Source organism: Malus sylvestris, chromosome 9, assembly GCF_916048215.2.
Source record: "Malus sylvestris chromosome 9, drMalSylv7.2, whole genome shotgun sequence".
In the NCBI taxonomy this organism is placed as follows: Eukaryota; Viridiplantae; Streptophyta; class Magnoliopsida; order Rosales; family Rosaceae; genus Malus; species Malus sylvestris.
This window is the reverse complement of record NC_062268.1, coordinates 35,045,867-35,060,756: the sequence shown is the minus strand read 5'-3', so window position 1 is coordinate 35,060,756 and position 14,890 is coordinate 35,045,867. Positions and strand designations below refer to the sequence as shown.

Here is a 14,890-nt window from a genome sequence, read left to right as displayed (position 1 = left end):
GCAATCATCATTCACCACTAGTAATAGGTCGCAAAAGAAAAAGGATGATGGAAACAGCTGTATAAAGGAGAATTATTAAAATTAGATAGACAAGACGAGTCTCTGTCTCTTTCTCTCTCTGCTCACTCAGCAGTAAGCACAGTCACTGTTATGACTGACTAATGACCACTTTTACGGATGCTTTTTTGAACATATTCGAAGAAAAATAGAAAAATAGAAAAATAGAAAAAGAGAGAGAGTTTTTTCTCTTTCCTTTTTTGGACTTTAATGAATTCACTTAACCCACTCGATTGTTATTTTCTGCGTAATTAGTTATATGGAGCTAAATTCTAAATTCTAAATTCTAAATTCTAATACGAGTTTGAGAATTCCAAGTTGACAGAAAGCTTGCTTGAGGAGGAGGAGAGCAGAGAGGATCGAGGAAGAATGAAGCATGTTGTGTGGTGGTGGCTGTGGTTGGTGGTGGTGACGGTGGCATTGGCGGCAGCGGATGCAAACGGATCCCAGAAATATGAGAAACAGCCATCTTCGTTAGAGTTTCAGTTTGCCGACAAGGAGGATGCGGCGGCAGCAGCGGCGGCGCCTGAGCTCATGGTTGGCCTCACTCTTATCGACTCTGCGGCTTCCAAAGGAGCTGGTTCGTCTCGTCTCTTTTGAATTGATTCAACTCAACGTTTATTTATTAACTAATAACCCATTGATTAAATTAAATTAAATTAAACCCATTGTTAATTATTAAATGAATACTTAAATGGCAGTCTGTTTGGATGGCACATTGCCTGGTTACCATCTTCATGGTGGGTATGGATCGGGTGCAAATAGCTGGCTGATTCAGTTGGAGGGAGGTGGGTGGTGTAATACAATAAAAAATTGTGTTTTCCGTAAAACCACTCGCCGCGGTTCTTCCAAGTATATGGAAAAGCAATTACCGTTCACTGGATTATTGAGCAATAAACCTCAACAAAACCCTGGTTCGTTGGTTTGCTTTGTTTTCCCGCTGCTGCCGTTTTTTTTTATTGTATCAAATCAAAATCAAATGCATTTTCAGCTCCTCTCTCGTTGTCTTGGTTAATTATTTGCACGTGCTTAATTTTTAATTGATAATTTATATGTTGCATGTTTGCAGATTTCTTCAACTGGAACAGAGTCAAGCTCCGTTATTGCGACGGGGCATCTTTCAGTGGAGACAGTCAGAATGAGGTTGGTGTTGGAATCGATCACCTTCATACTTAAGACCTATAACCGCTACAACTTTAAGGGAATCATTAGCAATTCTGGATTAGTCTGGTGACCCACAAGCATTTTGTAACCCTTTAGCTTCGCTTAATTCAAATCTGAACCCGTCACTGCATCGTTGGCCTAATATTTTCAACATGGTCAACTAGAGATAATATCTACATCGACGAATGAGCATTTTTAATTCTTGAGTGAACCACACAACCATTCTTCTGAATGCCTATTTAACGCATGAGGACTGCAGAGTTCATTATTTTGAGAACTAAAAGCTTTTGATTGTAAATCTTATTGAATATTCTAATCTCTCCTTTTCAGGCTGCACAACTTCAATTTCGAGGGCAAAGGATATGGTTGGCTGCCATGGACGAGTTAATGTCAAAAGGAATGCAGAAAGCTGACAAGGTTTTGCATTGAACTTGCTTTTAGTAATGGGAGTCAGCTTCGATATTTTTACTTTCTATTCACTAAATTGTGTTTCAGGCTTTTCTTTCTGGATGCTCTGCTGGGGGTCTGGCATCCATACTACACTGTGATGAGTTCCGGGACATGTTTCCAGAAACTACCACGGTGAAATGTCTAAGTGATGCTGGAATGTTCCTTGATGCGTAATGAGCTGATCTTCTATAACTTCTATCAATTTGCATTCTTCAGTTGAGGTTCCAGTGATTGTTTTTTATTTTATTTTGCAGAACTGATGTATCTGGTGGGCACACATTAAGGAATTTTTATGCAGGTGTAGTTAGCTTGCAGGTAGGGTTCTTCAGTCTCTGCTTTCATGGTTGACTAACCTCCAATTTTAAATTAAAAACCTAGGTTTACTTCTGGGTCTGACCTTTGAAGGACAGAGCTTGTATTATAATTGTAAATTTCTTTCTAAATTAGTCTAGCTTTTTCTATGTATTGCTTGTGAGCTTGTCACAAGACTCGCAACAATAGTAGTCATGCTGGCCTACAAATTAATTGCAATACCGCAGCTATCTGTTCACAACTTCAGTTTGAGTTGCTTTTGGTCATTTGAGATGAGTAGCACAGATTTGGGACATTAGTATTTGTTGACTAGTAACACAGACAATATGGACTTCAATTGTCATCTTATGGGCTTCTTTTATAGAACTCTCCAGTCACTTTGCTTGTTCTGATGTTGATATTTGTTATGAATTTTAGGAAGTGCAAAAAAATCTGCCAAAGACTTGTCTCGATCATCTAGACCCAACTTCGGTAATCCTCTGTTTAATTGAATTTTATGGTATGTGTGTGAATACAATTTTAACTCCCTCCCTCCCTCCCTCCCTCTCTCTCTCTCTCTCTCTCTCTCTCTCTCTCTCTCAGTGCTTTTTTCCTCAGAATTTGGTTGCAAATGTTAAGACCCCCATGTTTCTTCTCAATGCAGCCTATGATGCATGGCAGGTAATCTTCTTTTTATTTTTTTTCATTATACGATTTGGAGGGCTTGTTGTTATTGGTTGACAGTATTTATCTATACCTCCTCAAACACCGTCTGCTTGGTGCAACTACTGGATTGTCAAGCCACTGCATTGTTTATTCTTTATTTTTAAAATGCTCTTCTTATAAGAGGCATAGTTGAAAGCCGTAGTTTTTAACCATATGACTGTTACTTTTAGGACAACAATCAGTACTAATAAGACCAATTGCCAAGGACTTACTGGTATTTCATGGCCCCAATGATTAACAAAATCTTTGATAGTTTGACCCAAGTCCTGTATATGTTTTCTTCAGGTGCAAGCTAGTTTAGCCCCTCGATCTGCTGATCCTCATGGAGTATGGAACGAATGCAAAGGAAATTATGCACTTTGTAACTCATCCCAGATCCAGTTTCTCCAAGGTGATTCTCAGTTTTTTTGCTTGTCTTGATTTTATTTGCTTTATTATCATGTATTCATAACTTAAACAGGCTCACATAATGATCTTCTCTTTTCTCTTCTCTTCTATGGAGCAGACTTCAGAAATCAAATGCTCAATGCTGTTAGTGATTTCTCAAAGTCTAATAAAAACGGATTATTCATAAATTCCTGCTTCGCTCACTGCCAGTCTGAGAGACAAGATACATGGTTTGCTGATGATTCTCCTCTTCTTGGAAACAGGGTATGACCCCATCTATGTTTTCAAATGGTTGTGGAAGTCATAGTAAGAGTTTGAGATGAGAAAAGGTTACTATAGTGAATTCTCATCTGGGGCAGAGGCATCCTTGAACTCACATAATTGTTTCTGTAATTATCTATTTGAAATATTTCGGTTAAATGAGAATGGCAGAAGCATTCTGTTAATACCGTATTACAGGCAGTAAAATGTAGCAAACACTTTTCATTGAATGATTAAATGTAGCATTCGAAATCTCAAGATGCACATATTTGGCTTCTAGTCATTTATGATGAAATGAAATTAGTTTTTGAAAGACATGGATTAAGTTACATTTCTTTTATGCAGGCAATTGCTGTGTCTGTTGGAGACTGGTATTATGATAGAGTGCCGGTTAAAGCTATTGACTGCGCATACCCCTGCGATAACACCTGCCACAATCTTATGTCCAAGTGAGTGAGAATTCATGGCTTACTCCATTACCATTTCTGGAATTTGTATCTATTCATTTATTGGAATAAACTTACTACTTGTTTTTATGAAAGTTTTTGTAATTGCTGGAGTCATCCTCATTTTCTCTGACATTAAGAGATTCTGGTGGCTCAATATGATTTAGAATCTTTTCATGATTTTAAATCTGATGGCTCCTAAGTAGTGTACTCCTTATGACTCAGTTAGTTGCAACTTGTAGTAGATTCTATTGCTTTTGTTTCAAAAGGTCAATTGGCCCACAAATCACTAGATTTGTAGTGACCAAGAGATCCTTGTGGTGAGGCACTGGCCAATAAAATGGAGAGCTTTGAAAGAGTGCCTCCGTCCTCGAGTTGGGAAAGTGTTGGTTTCGATAGTTGTTCATGTGTTTATTCGGTGTCCAAGTTTTCAACTTGTTAGCAACATACGAGTAAATTCAGCATCCAAATGAGCAGATGTCTTTCTCTTCTCAGATTTCTACAAATTCTTCTCTCGATTTCAATTTTGAGAGACTGAAATGATTCTTCTACTATGCAGCGAGGATTTATCTTCGTCCGTGACATATTCTCAGTCCACAAGGTTGTCTTTTACCGTGCTAAATCTGCTAAGTGTCTTGACGGTGCCCATAATTTGCTCCAGATGCATCATGTGGTTACAGTATGCCCAGTGATAATAGGTGGTATCTCTGTCTCTCTGTGTGCAGAGACTGCAAAAAGCTAGGGCTAAAAACTTTACCTCGATTTTATCTCCTGCACCCAGAGTTTCACCCAAATAAGTATGACGTTGTTTCTTCGTCTGTCTCTGTTTTAGTTAGTCATTCTTGTTTAAGAGCTTTCGAGCAGTTTTGGTAGTACAACATTTTTGGACAATAATAGGACTATGCAGAGAGGAGAAATTTTTTGGATACATGTTGCATAACTAATACAATATCAATGCCAATCCTATTTAGGATATATACTTAAACCAATATCCAATTGGAAACTGAAACTTCCAAATCTTTCATACACGATAAACTTAATCAAGCGTGTATCTAAGTCTACCATCATGAGACAATCATTGATCGTGTCGTATTTACAATGTGGAGAAGCTGCAGAGGTACGAGCGAAAGATGGTGAACTCGATACAGATGGAGCGTCAATCATAAATTCCGACACTCACAGGAAGAATCTACCCAAAAGGCAGAAGAAAGAAAAATGTGCTTAGCGGAAGGCTACTACTATACTATCACTATGTTCAATCCCCATACTGGGAACTCTCCCTGCGGACCCGAAATGCCTCATTGTTCTGTTCTGTACTCAAACAAAAGTGTCAGGACTCAGGAGTAAACTAAATACCTATTAAGAAATCAAAACTGAGATGATAGACGATTTTTTTGTGAATGAGTCAGCTAGCTCAGCTTCCTGGTCGTGATGTGGATGCCAGTGCCACTGCCTGCGCCCAGACCTTGAGTCGAGCCTTGACTTCCCGTGGGTCGTCACCTGAAGCAGAGACATTTAGTACTTGGGATGATGCAGTTTAGAACTCAAAATTTCAAAAAGAAGCAACTCGAGGTCTGGCATACATACCAGGGCTGGAGATGCGCCAGTTAGCAATGGGGGAGTTGGCACCGCTACTGCAGGCAGTGTTCGTGTCGACGGTGGAGGCGGAGTGAGAAAGACGGGAGGGGGTCTCGTGCAACATCTGGTGGTGCTCCAACTCAAATCCAAGATCTCTGCAAGCCTTTACTTCGTCCAAGTCCATGCAGAGGGACCTCCTCCCTCCCTTGGGCCTGGTTATGACCACCACCCCTGTACCTGGACCACTAGTGCCGCCCTGATCACTCTCCCCGCTAAAGCTGTGACAATGATCAAGCTGCTGCTGATGATTACTAATAGTGCACATCCTCATCATCATCATTTTCATGCTCTCCTTATTGTCCTCGTCCTTGTCATTTTCATCTTTCTTCGTAGCAAGGGTTCCTCTCTCTGGTGATGCCGATAGCCATGAGTGTCGGTTCCTCACTATTCTCCTCCTGCTTGTCCTCCTCCTGCTCCTCTTGGGATGGTGGCTCGTTGCTGTTTGGTCTTCATTCTCGCTGGCATACTCTTTGACCAAAAAGGGATTGGGATGTTTATAACTGAACAGTTGGCCCGGAGCAGCAGCAGCTTGAGTCCGCCTTCGCCTTGGGGGTGTTGAGGGAAGCGAGTAGCATCCGGGTTCCCCGTCGGAGTCGGATGCGAGGCCAGCTTCTGGTAGGACTTGTTTGGGCCGTTTGTGATAGGATGTGTCGTTCTCCTCGTCGTCTATATAACCATCGTCAAGGGTTTCGATGGACAAGAGCGACATTTGCATAGTCATGCCTTGTTGCCGGGCATGAGTTTGATCTTGTTGCTGTTGGCCTTGATGGTAGTAGTCGAGGGCGTAGGTAGCAACCTCCTCCTCATCAGCAATAATAATATCTTGGTCGTCATCATAGTCGTCATAGGTGGAACTCCGACTCCGAGTGCACATGGAAAGCCTGGACAAGTTGTGGTGATGGAAATAATGATGATCATACCCGTCATCGGTATCACCGTCGTCATACTCGTCTTCCTGCATGGAGATGCAAGAGCGGATGGTCATACTCTCATCCGACGCCATCATATATATGTGTGTGTGTATGTCAGTCTGTCTTGACTCTCCGGACTTCCTCTTCCTCCGATGCCGCTGCCGCTGGCGAGGTAAAGCGTTTGAGGAATGGATAGCTAGCTAGTGGTGGTAGCTGTTGAGTAGTAGTGAAAAGAAGAAGAAGAAGATGAATTGATGATTGAGGAGTTGAGTTGAGCAGAGTTGGTTGATGGTAAGAAGAAGGTAAAGGCGTGGTCCATGGTCATTATATTTATATCCATAATCCAACCCCACCTAGTCCTCATCTCATCTTTACCCTATTTCCTCTTTTTTCTAATACCTTTGTGTCTCACTCAGTTAATCCCTGCAATGCCCTCCCCCTTTATAAGATTCTACTACTAATTTTGGAGCACTAGCCATTTGCGATACAAGAAAAAAGTTTCCTCCCCACGGTGGTGCTGGGTCCCTTGTGTATAATCTTCTTTATATAAAATACCACTGCTTTTCTCTTTTCATTTTTATATAAAAAAAAAATAGTACTAGATCGTAGTGTTAAATAACATTTTGTTTCAATTTTTACCGAACTGAAATATATAATTGGTCATGAGTTCAAATCATATACCTTCACATTACATATTTGTAACTCTAATTAATATCCCACATAAGAATATAGATTTAGATACAAGAATTTGTCGGAATCAAATTAATGGCCTCCGAACAAAGAGTTGGTATTGTTTGCATGCTAAGAGAAAGAACAACTCACATGACATTAAGAAAGTGTACTCAATTCTTTGCAAGTCATTCTTGCTTTAGAGAAAATGAGGAAACGAACAAACATAAACCCAATGCATGAACAAGATTGATTAGCCGGATTACAAGTACTTTCGACACACGGTTTTTAGAGTTATTTATTTATTTATATTTTATCTATCTAAGTTCTTGTTTTGATTTTAAGCAACATTTGCATGAGATTGAGTTATTTTAGTTTTTATTGTGAACGATACTATTAATTAGAACTTACGAAAAGAATAATAGAGTTTAAACTCGAAACACAATGAATTGACAATCTAGTGCTTGCATTTGAGTTTTAAAATCTAATAGAACGTTGCATTATTGTATTGAGGGAGGGATGAGTGAGACTTGTGACTTGTAAGTGAATAATTAAGATAGTTTTTTGAGGGAAAATTTTATTTAAACTCGTATAACCTCTTTCTACACCAAACTTACCCTCTACACCCATATTATTTTTAATGAAAGTAGTAATATTTCTTTAAACCCAATTTTATACCTAAATTTACAAGAAAACTAATGAAATGGGCTTAAAAACTTTGAGTTTTAATGATAAGGACAAAATAAATGGTCAAGTGAATAGTATCAGGATTGACTTTTTAGTGTAAAAATATGGTTTTTCGTTAAAGTGAACAGTACCGAGAGCTTTTCGTTAAAGTTCCCTAAATTTACCCTCACTAACGCAATTGAAACTGTGAATTTATCTTTACACCCATTTAAAAAATAAAATCTCAATTGAATAATTTGGTGAAATTTCTACTTGTTTACGAATCTTCCATATACTTTCTTGACATCCATGTCCCCCATGATTGTATTTGCATAAGCATAAAGTACATGCTTTCATATGTCTATACTTAAAACACCATAGAAAATAAACTGATATTAACTTTTCTTTCTATGCAGATATTGTGATATGCGGCTGTTAGGCGGGAATGCTAGGGGTATTGACAAAGCTGTCATAGGTGTAGAGAATGGTGATGCACAATTTGTGTGGCCCGTAGCGGTGGAGGATGAGCTTGCCAAGCTCTACCATGGAGATGATGTGTTATACTTAGAGGTGACTTATCGTCGGGAACACTCACCTCCTTCTCAAGCTGGGAAACTACTTCTTTTCCGTTTGAAATATTCAACCAAGAATATAGTCTTAAGTCCAAAGTGAGGCTTCGCCACCACCTACACAGCGAAACCCAAACCCCCCAAACCCATCTTCTCAACTTTATGTGTTGATTGAAACTCAAAAACTCTCATCTTCTCAACACTATAAAAAATAGAAATCAAACGAGAAAAAAAAGCATTTCAACGTAGGATCAATGTAGGGTTTTAGCCAACATAGGATAAACATTATATGATGTGGGTTTATTGATAAATTTCATTTTATTATTAATTTCATTTTGTACTTAATAGTAATCATGCAATAAGATAAAAAGGATAATTCACATTTAAAGTTTAAGCTGAATGTAGAAAGAGGTTATACAAGTTCAAATAATTTATTTATTTTTTTTTTAGTTTTTTATAAAATGAATGTTTCCATGTTTTTGATAACATATAAAATTGCTGAGTAATGGGTATTTATGTAGAAAAGAATCGTAGATATGGACGTGTGATGTAATATACAAAACCGCGTTTGAGAAGGACGCGAGACACCTGTCCGCCTTTTAGCTCATAACTTAACATGGAAGACAACAAGTGGTTGTGGTTGTGGGGTCCGTAAGACTGATGGATGGTTTTATGGATGTCCAACACCTCTTCCCTCCTCCGCCTCAAATTAATACCAAATTTGGCCCATTTGTGGCCCATTTGTCCATCAACTACCACTCGCAGTCATAGAGAGACAGGTGGCAGGCAGGTAGGCATGGTGGTCAGACCTCATCCCCACAGGCCACAAGTGCCCTCTCAAGTTCCAACCACGACAAATTTTTCAGTAAGCACTAGGTGTTGCACTACAAGTCACTATAGAATGAAGAAAGTTTTATTTTTTAAACGTCCCTCCACTTGCATAATAAAATATGTTGTGCTACTCCATATTTTGAGTATAATGAAAAATTTCTACCAACCTAGACCACCATTCTATTTCTACCTTGCTTTCAGAGGCAGAGGCAAAGGCGGTTTATCTATTTATCCATTAACATTAATTATAATTAAATATGATTTCTTGAGCAAGCCAACGCTAACCCTATGAATTTGGAATTTTGGAGGGAGGGAAACAACTAGTAAAACCTTATGGGTTAAAAGGAAATTATTATTGACACTCTAAACATCTCATTTAGTATTCTAAACTTTTTAAAGTTAGAATGAAAAATACACTTATTGACAATATAGAATAAGATTTTCGAAGTACTAATAACAATTCTTTAATTAAATAACTCAGTAGACCTGTAAACGGGTTGGGTTTATTGGGTTTGGATCAGGTTCAACCCAACCCGTTAAGTTAACGGGTCATCCGAACCCAACCCGCTAAGCTAACGAGTCACCCGTTAACACCCGTTAACAATTATTATTATTATTATTTTGCATAAAGTTTATTTTTTGTTATTAAGGCTTTACTAAAATTACTAAAATATCCTCAACTAACGGATGTTAATGGGTCCTAACGGGTCTAAAGGGTTGACCCAAAGTGACCCGTTATTTAACGGGTTGTTAACGGATTCACCAGTTAGCGATCCGACCCGTTAAGCATTCATCCAAATACAAATATTAACAGGTTAGGTCGGATCGAATTAATGGGTTGGGTCCAAAATGCCAACCCTATAACTCAGCTTATATTTTAATAAAAAAAAATAACGCAGCTTATTATTATTATAACTGCCGTTAACCGACCGTTGATTATTCGTCATCCAATTCCTTGCTATGACCGATCGCCTTCTCAATTCTGATTGCAAACGACGGCTCCAGGCTCCAGCTGCTACTGCTGGGTCATCTCATCTGATCATGCATATATCACAGTCCCTGGATCCCTATCTTCTAATTTACCAAATCAGGAAATCCGTGCCATTAAAATTTGATCCAACGACTGAAGTTATTATAACTTTTCAAGTGAGCTCCTATTTGTAGATGTTCAATCAAATTTCAACGACACAGATTTCTGATTTGATAGATTAAGAGGAAATGATCTGGAGAAAGGATCCCTTGACGTGTGTTGACGAGAGGCCCCCTCCACTTCCAGATTAACAAAGACCTTATATTCTACTGCTCATCGCCTTATGAGTTTGATACATAATCATTATCATTGCTTGAGTGTGTGATTTAATCGTTGTGTCCAAGATAAAAAATAAAAATAAAAACAAATGGAAACTAGAGGATAGGAAGAACAGGTGTTCATTTGCTAAAACCCAAAGAACATGGAGTAAGGAGGGTGATTTTTGGAAGGATTGGATCCGAAGCAAAGGTCCCAATTTCCATTCTTAAAGTTTTATTTCGGATCACAATTTTCAATTTTGAGTTTTTTTAAATGTTTGTATTCTGAATTTTTCAGGTAAAAGAATTGAAGGGCCGAATAAAAAGTTCCAATAAAAATTGCACCCCTAGGCAGTAGGCAGGTCACAGGACATAGAATGATAGAATCAAAGAAACTATGGAACGTATGACAGTCGTCCATTTACAAAATTGACCCAATCCGTCATTCACTGGGTTAATTTTGATATTCTTGACAATGGCTATTACAGGGTTTTTACTACTTATGTACAAATACTGTACAAGGAATTAGTAAAGTAATACTCACCAGTTGATTCTGTCATGTGGGAAATCTTAGGCAGTTTGAAGCTCAGACCTCTCTGTTTTCTTGTTTCTCTTTGTTTCAGCAGTGCCCTCCTCAACTGCTGGTATCCTTGCTTGACCATCATCTACAAGCTTCAGATTATATAAAGAGTCTATCAATGAATCAGCTGAGTCTGAAGCCTCTGTTTTCCCCGGGCTGTTAACCCTGCTGCTCAGGATTGGTTCGTGAAGGTTTTCACGTCCTATATCCAGCTCTAATTTCTTCAACTCCTCTTCAATGCTTTCTTCATCATTAACTGTGTAAAGGGAAGTTGCTTCTGTGAAAGCCAAATACATCAGATAGGATATTAAATACCAAACGCATTCCTGACAATTCAACCACTGCTTAATTGATTTTAACTCAAGAAGAGAAATTACCTAGAACATTTTCTATTTCCTTTTGTGTATCAATGCATTCCTCTATTTCTTGTAAGCTATGCTGGACTTCTTCCACACTAATCTTATTTTCCTTGATAGCTTGAGCTCCAATTTGAATGGCTTCAGAAACCTGCCAACAAGCCAAAATGGATCAGCTTACTAAAGATTCCCCCATTTCAAAAATTATTCAATTGCTTCAATTATTTACACACTAATACATATGATTATCTTCACTCCTACAATTACCTTCTTCGTTGATTCGGCACTTGCAATAACATCAAGGACTTCCTCCACTCTATTCAAGAGAGCTGCACATTTTTCTCTACTCTCATTGGCCAACTTTAACTCCCTTGCATGCCTCAGCGCTGCTTTCTTGTTTCCAGATTTCAAACAAGCTAGTGCTGATTTTCGTGACCTGCACATGAAATAAAACACACTCAATCACTAGGACAAACACGCTTGTTTTTATCCACATAAGAAAACAGATATAAATCAAGGGAGCATAGAAGACAACAATTATAATGTAGATCTTTAACAGTTCTGCACCCAACATTTCTGTAACAAACAAATCCATTCTAATTGTCCATGGTTACTAATGTTGACGGAACTTTCCAACCAGCTGGCACAAGCCAGAGATATCAAATAAGTCCAGAAATGATGAGCCAAGGTAATGATAACGTAAATATTATCATGATACAGCAGAGGCAATCTCTGTTACAGTTCATATAAGCCCATTTGTTTATAAGTGATTTGAGCTACCATAGATGTCATCATGTCACACAATGCCATTGACTGAGAAATGAGTGAGTATGTTGATTGAGATCTATGAAAAGATGGTCTCACATTCTCCAACAAGAAAGTCAGAAAGTAGAGTAATAAGAGTGAGAAAAAGTTACGTTTCATAACGTTGGTCAATCACATGAAGTTGCTGTTGAAGCTTTTCTGTTGTCCAAATCAAGTGCAGAACATCACAATCTAGACTTGAAATACTTGGAAAGGAAGATGCTGAGAGGGAAAGTTTCACACCCTGCAAAAGAAGAAAGCCAGAAACCAAACAAATCTCAATTTACGTGATCATATGAAAAATGATTTTCAAAGCTAAAGGAAACAAATCCATTGTGCATAATTACAAAGAAATAGGATAGAAGAATGACAAGTAGAACTCGTACTACCTACCTCTATGAGGTCTCCCTTGGAAAGAGAGAGATAGCGTGCCTTGGCTTGCTCTACCAAGTGAGACAAGACCACTGAAGCTTCATCGGGTCCTCCACATAAGTCCTGGAACCTCTTCAGGGTGATGACGCATGAAGAAGTCCAATGGCATTCAGATAAAAGCTTCACAACTTGAGCAGCTTTATCCTATACATTCACACCCAACAAAAACCCCAATCAAATGACCAAGAATAAGAAGTAAAAACCAAAGTGATGGAGATGGAGATGGAGATGGAGATGGAGATGGAGAAGAGAAAAACGAATGCCTTCAAAAGTGAGGTAAGGATGAGACGATCTTGGGACATAAGAAGCTCCGGATTGGACCTCCTGGTCCCAGTCCTACTGAGCATTGCCATGGAATTGGAAAGTCTGGTAAAAATCTGGGAGAGACGCCCTGCAGTGGGGTCCACAAGATCCACACTGAGAACAACCTCACCTTCATTATACATTTCATACTGAAATAACAAACAAAAAAGAAATCAAGAAAATGTTGATGTTCCTAATCCTTAGTCCGTAACCAAAACATGCATAGATGATAGGGAGGGATACCAGAACTGTGGGGAGGCAGAGAGGGGCGAGGCCTCCTCGATTGAACCAGTGGGTGTTGAGGCGAGAGGGGGAAATGAAGAAAACGCCCAACTGGCGAGCGACGCAGAGGATTAAATCTCTCCAGAAGAGGTAAACGGGTTCCCAATCGGATCTCTGCCCGCTAAACGCCTTGAATCGGGCTCTCGTCATCACTTGGTCGTCCCAATCGCCCACTGCTTTCCCTATCAACTCCCTCACTCTCTCACTCTCACTCTCTTCCATTTTTCGACTGTCCACCGCTTCCTTCCCAGTTTCAATTTCAATTTCTAAACCCCAACCAAATTCAAATAATCAACTCAACTCCAATTTGCAAACCCCCAACCTAATGAAGATGGTGTGTCGTCTCGTTGCTCATCTCCCAGTTTGTGATCTTGGCCCATTTACTTATAATGATTTAGCCCAATCCATTGTCCATTATCTATTAGCTAGCTCGAGCTTTGCTCTTCTAAGCATTAAAGATAATAAAGGACAGTTAAAAATTAAGAATTTTAACGAAAAGTTCACGGTACTGTTTATTTTAACAAAAATTCATATTTTTACACTAAAAAGTCAAACTTGATATTATTCACTTTACCCTTTATTTTGTCCTTATCATTAAAACTCAAAATTTTCAAATCATTTTCATTAGTTTTCCTTTAAAAATAATATTATACTTCCAAGATCACACAATGGTAGCAAGAGACAAGTTGAAATGTCTCTATGAGTCTTTTCAGTCCCCAAAAAGATGAACTGTCGTAGCGAATCCACTAACTGGTCCATTTCTAAAAGAAAAGTGAAGAAAAAAAAAAGGTTGAAAATATTTATATGTATCAAGGAACTTAGGGCGAATGTGGGGAAGACAAAGGCCTCGTATATGGACATCTGTTATGTAATGTATTTAGCCTAAGTTCTTATTCTCTGTCTTACCTTATGTTATTTGAAATGTTTGTTTTATATTTTGGTGACCAATTGATAAAAAATACAAAAACAAAGAGAAACCAATAAACAGGTGAAACGTGGCACAACTAGGGGTGGTTCGGTATGGGATCTCATACCGAAACCCTTGTTCCGATTCCCAAACCAAATTTTTCGGGAATCCCAATTTAAATACCGATCCCAAACCAAATTTATGGGAATCCCAATTTTCGGGAATCCCGAAATAGTTTTGGGATTTCGGGACAAATCGGGAATCCCGAAATGGTTTTGGGCTTTTGGACTAAAATTTGACATATTATGCTTATGTAACTCATTGAATGAATTGTTAGATTGTGCAAACATATCAAGTAAGTCTCATTCACATCTCTTGATGGTTTAAATGCAAATATAATCTCATATCGGGGCACAAGCATTGGATTGCAAACTGTAAACTTTGCTTGAAGGCTCTTAACCTGACTGACAAGCATTGCTACCTTGCACTGCTTTGCTGTCCATTTACTAGTAATCTGCATATGTAAAATACATATTTACAATGCCAACAAGCTCCATTTATTGGTGTAAACAGTAAAGAGACTCAAGCATAGTAATTAGCTGATCCAACATTCTTGGTTTCGACATAAATAAAACAACATTGCTTACGTCATATCATAATTCATAACATATTCCATTCTCTGTAATAAGTTCAAACCATAAAGTCCTAATCAATTATAAAAGAATAATATATATGTATAAATATATATATATATATAATAATTTGTTTGTACCATACTTGACCAATCCCGAAACTACCGAGCACCGGCCAACGCTATACTGTCAAGGACCCAGAAGAGTTCCCCTCCGACCAGGAGGCCAATCACTACTCGAC

General features: G+C 38.6%; 3 protein-coding genes across 6 annotated transcripts; 1 reads left to right on the top strand and 2 right to left on the bottom strand.

Moving 5' to 3' along the window:
* The first annotated feature begins 231 nt into the window (after positions 1-231).
* Positions 232-8,580, top strand: LOC126582450 (pectin acetylesterase 3-like). 3 transcript variants are annotated; one of them, XM_050246603.1, is made up of 12 exons: positions 237-637; positions 759-971; positions 1,127-1,200; positions 1,552-1,638; positions 1,717-1,841; positions 1,926-1,986; positions 2,401-2,454; positions 2,566-2,643; positions 2,974-3,079; positions 3,194-3,339; positions 3,682-3,785; positions 8,083-8,580. In XM_050246603.1, exons 1-12 carry the CDS (start codon positions 427-429, stop codon positions 8,336-8,338), a joined length of 1,515 nt encoding a protein of 504 aa, XP_050102560.1. In that variant the 5' UTR covers positions 237-426; the 3' UTR covers positions 8,339-8,580. The 3 variants fall into 3 exon arrangements, with proteins under 3 accessions (XP_050102559.1, XP_050102561.1, XP_050102560.1); XM_050246602.1 differs by having other exon boundaries at positions 232-637; positions 2,401-2,643; XM_050246604.1 differs by lacking the exon at positions 8,083-8,580 and adding an exon at positions 4,342-4,771 and having other exon boundaries at positions 236-637; positions 2,401-2,643.
* On the bottom strand, positions 4,683-6,736 carry LOC126582451 (uncharacterized). Its single transcript, XM_050246605.1, has 2 exons — positions 5,370-6,736; positions 4,683-5,282 (listed from the first exon to the last, which is right to left on the bottom strand). The coding sequence occupies exons 1-2, from the start codon at positions 6,424-6,426 to the stop codon at positions 5,197-5,199; spliced, it is 1,143 nt and encodes a 380-aa protein (XP_050102562.1). The 5' UTR covers positions 6,427-6,736; the 3' UTR covers positions 4,683-5,196.
* A 2,080-nt stretch (positions 8,581-10,660) lies between the features above and the next one.
* Positions 10,661-13,468, bottom strand: LOC126583911 (uncharacterized). Of its 2 annotated transcripts, none has more exons than XM_050248457.1 (7): positions 13,072-13,468; positions 12,789-12,977; positions 12,487-12,669; positions 12,207-12,337; positions 11,557-11,725; positions 11,311-11,440; positions 10,661-11,189 (listed from the first exon to the last, which is right to left on the bottom strand). In XM_050248457.1, the coding sequence occupies exons 1-7, from the start codon at positions 13,330-13,332 to the stop codon at positions 10,924-10,926; spliced, it is 1,329 nt and encodes a 442-aa protein (XP_050104414.1). In that variant the 5' UTR covers positions 13,333-13,468; the 3' UTR covers positions 10,661-10,923. The 2 variants fall into 2 exon arrangements, with proteins under 2 accessions (XP_050104414.1, XP_050104412.1); XM_050248455.1 differs by having other exon boundaries at positions 10,661-11,210; positions 13,072-13,464.
* Between the last annotated feature and the right edge of the window lie 1,422 nt (positions 13,469-14,890).

What these genes read in the sequence shown, in the direction of transcription:
- LOC126582450 (XM_050246602.1), top strand. Translation starts at nt 427, where the DNA reads ATGAAGCATGTTGTGTGGTGGTGGCTGTGGTTGGTGGTGGTGACGGTG. An exon ending in GTGGAGACAGTCAGAATGAG is followed by an intron (nt 1,201 to 1,551) that starts GTTGGTGTTGGA and finishes TCTCCTTTTCAG; the next exon opens with GCTGCACAACTTCAATTTCG. An exon ending in GAATGCAGAAAGCTGACAAG is followed by an intron (nt 1,639 to 1,716) that starts GTTTTGCATTGA and finishes ATTGTGTTTCAG; the next exon opens with GCTTTTCTTTCTGGATGCTC.
- LOC126582451 (XM_050246605.1), bottom strand. Translation starts at nt 6,426, where the DNA reads ATGATGGCGTCGGATGAGAGTATGACCATCCGCTCTTGCATCTCCATG. An exon ending in CTGGCGCATCTCCAGCCCTG is followed by an intron (nt 5,283 to 5,369) that starts GTATGTATGCCA and finishes TCTCTGCTTCAG; the next exon opens with GTGACGACCCACGGGAAGTC.
- LOC126583911 (XM_050248455.1), bottom strand. Translation starts at nt 13,332, where the DNA reads ATGGAAGAGAGTGAGAGTGAGAGAGTGAGGGAGTTGATAGGGAAAGCA. An exon ending in CCAAGGGAGACCTCATAGAG is followed by an intron (nt 12,338 to 12,486) that starts GTAGGTAGTACG and finishes CTTCTTTTGCAG; the next exon opens with GGTGTGAAACTTTCCCTCTC. An exon ending in ATTGACCAACGTTATGAAAC is followed by an intron (nt 11,726 to 12,206) that starts GTAACTTTTTCT and finishes TTTCATGTGCAG; the next exon opens with GTCACGAAAATCAGCACTAG.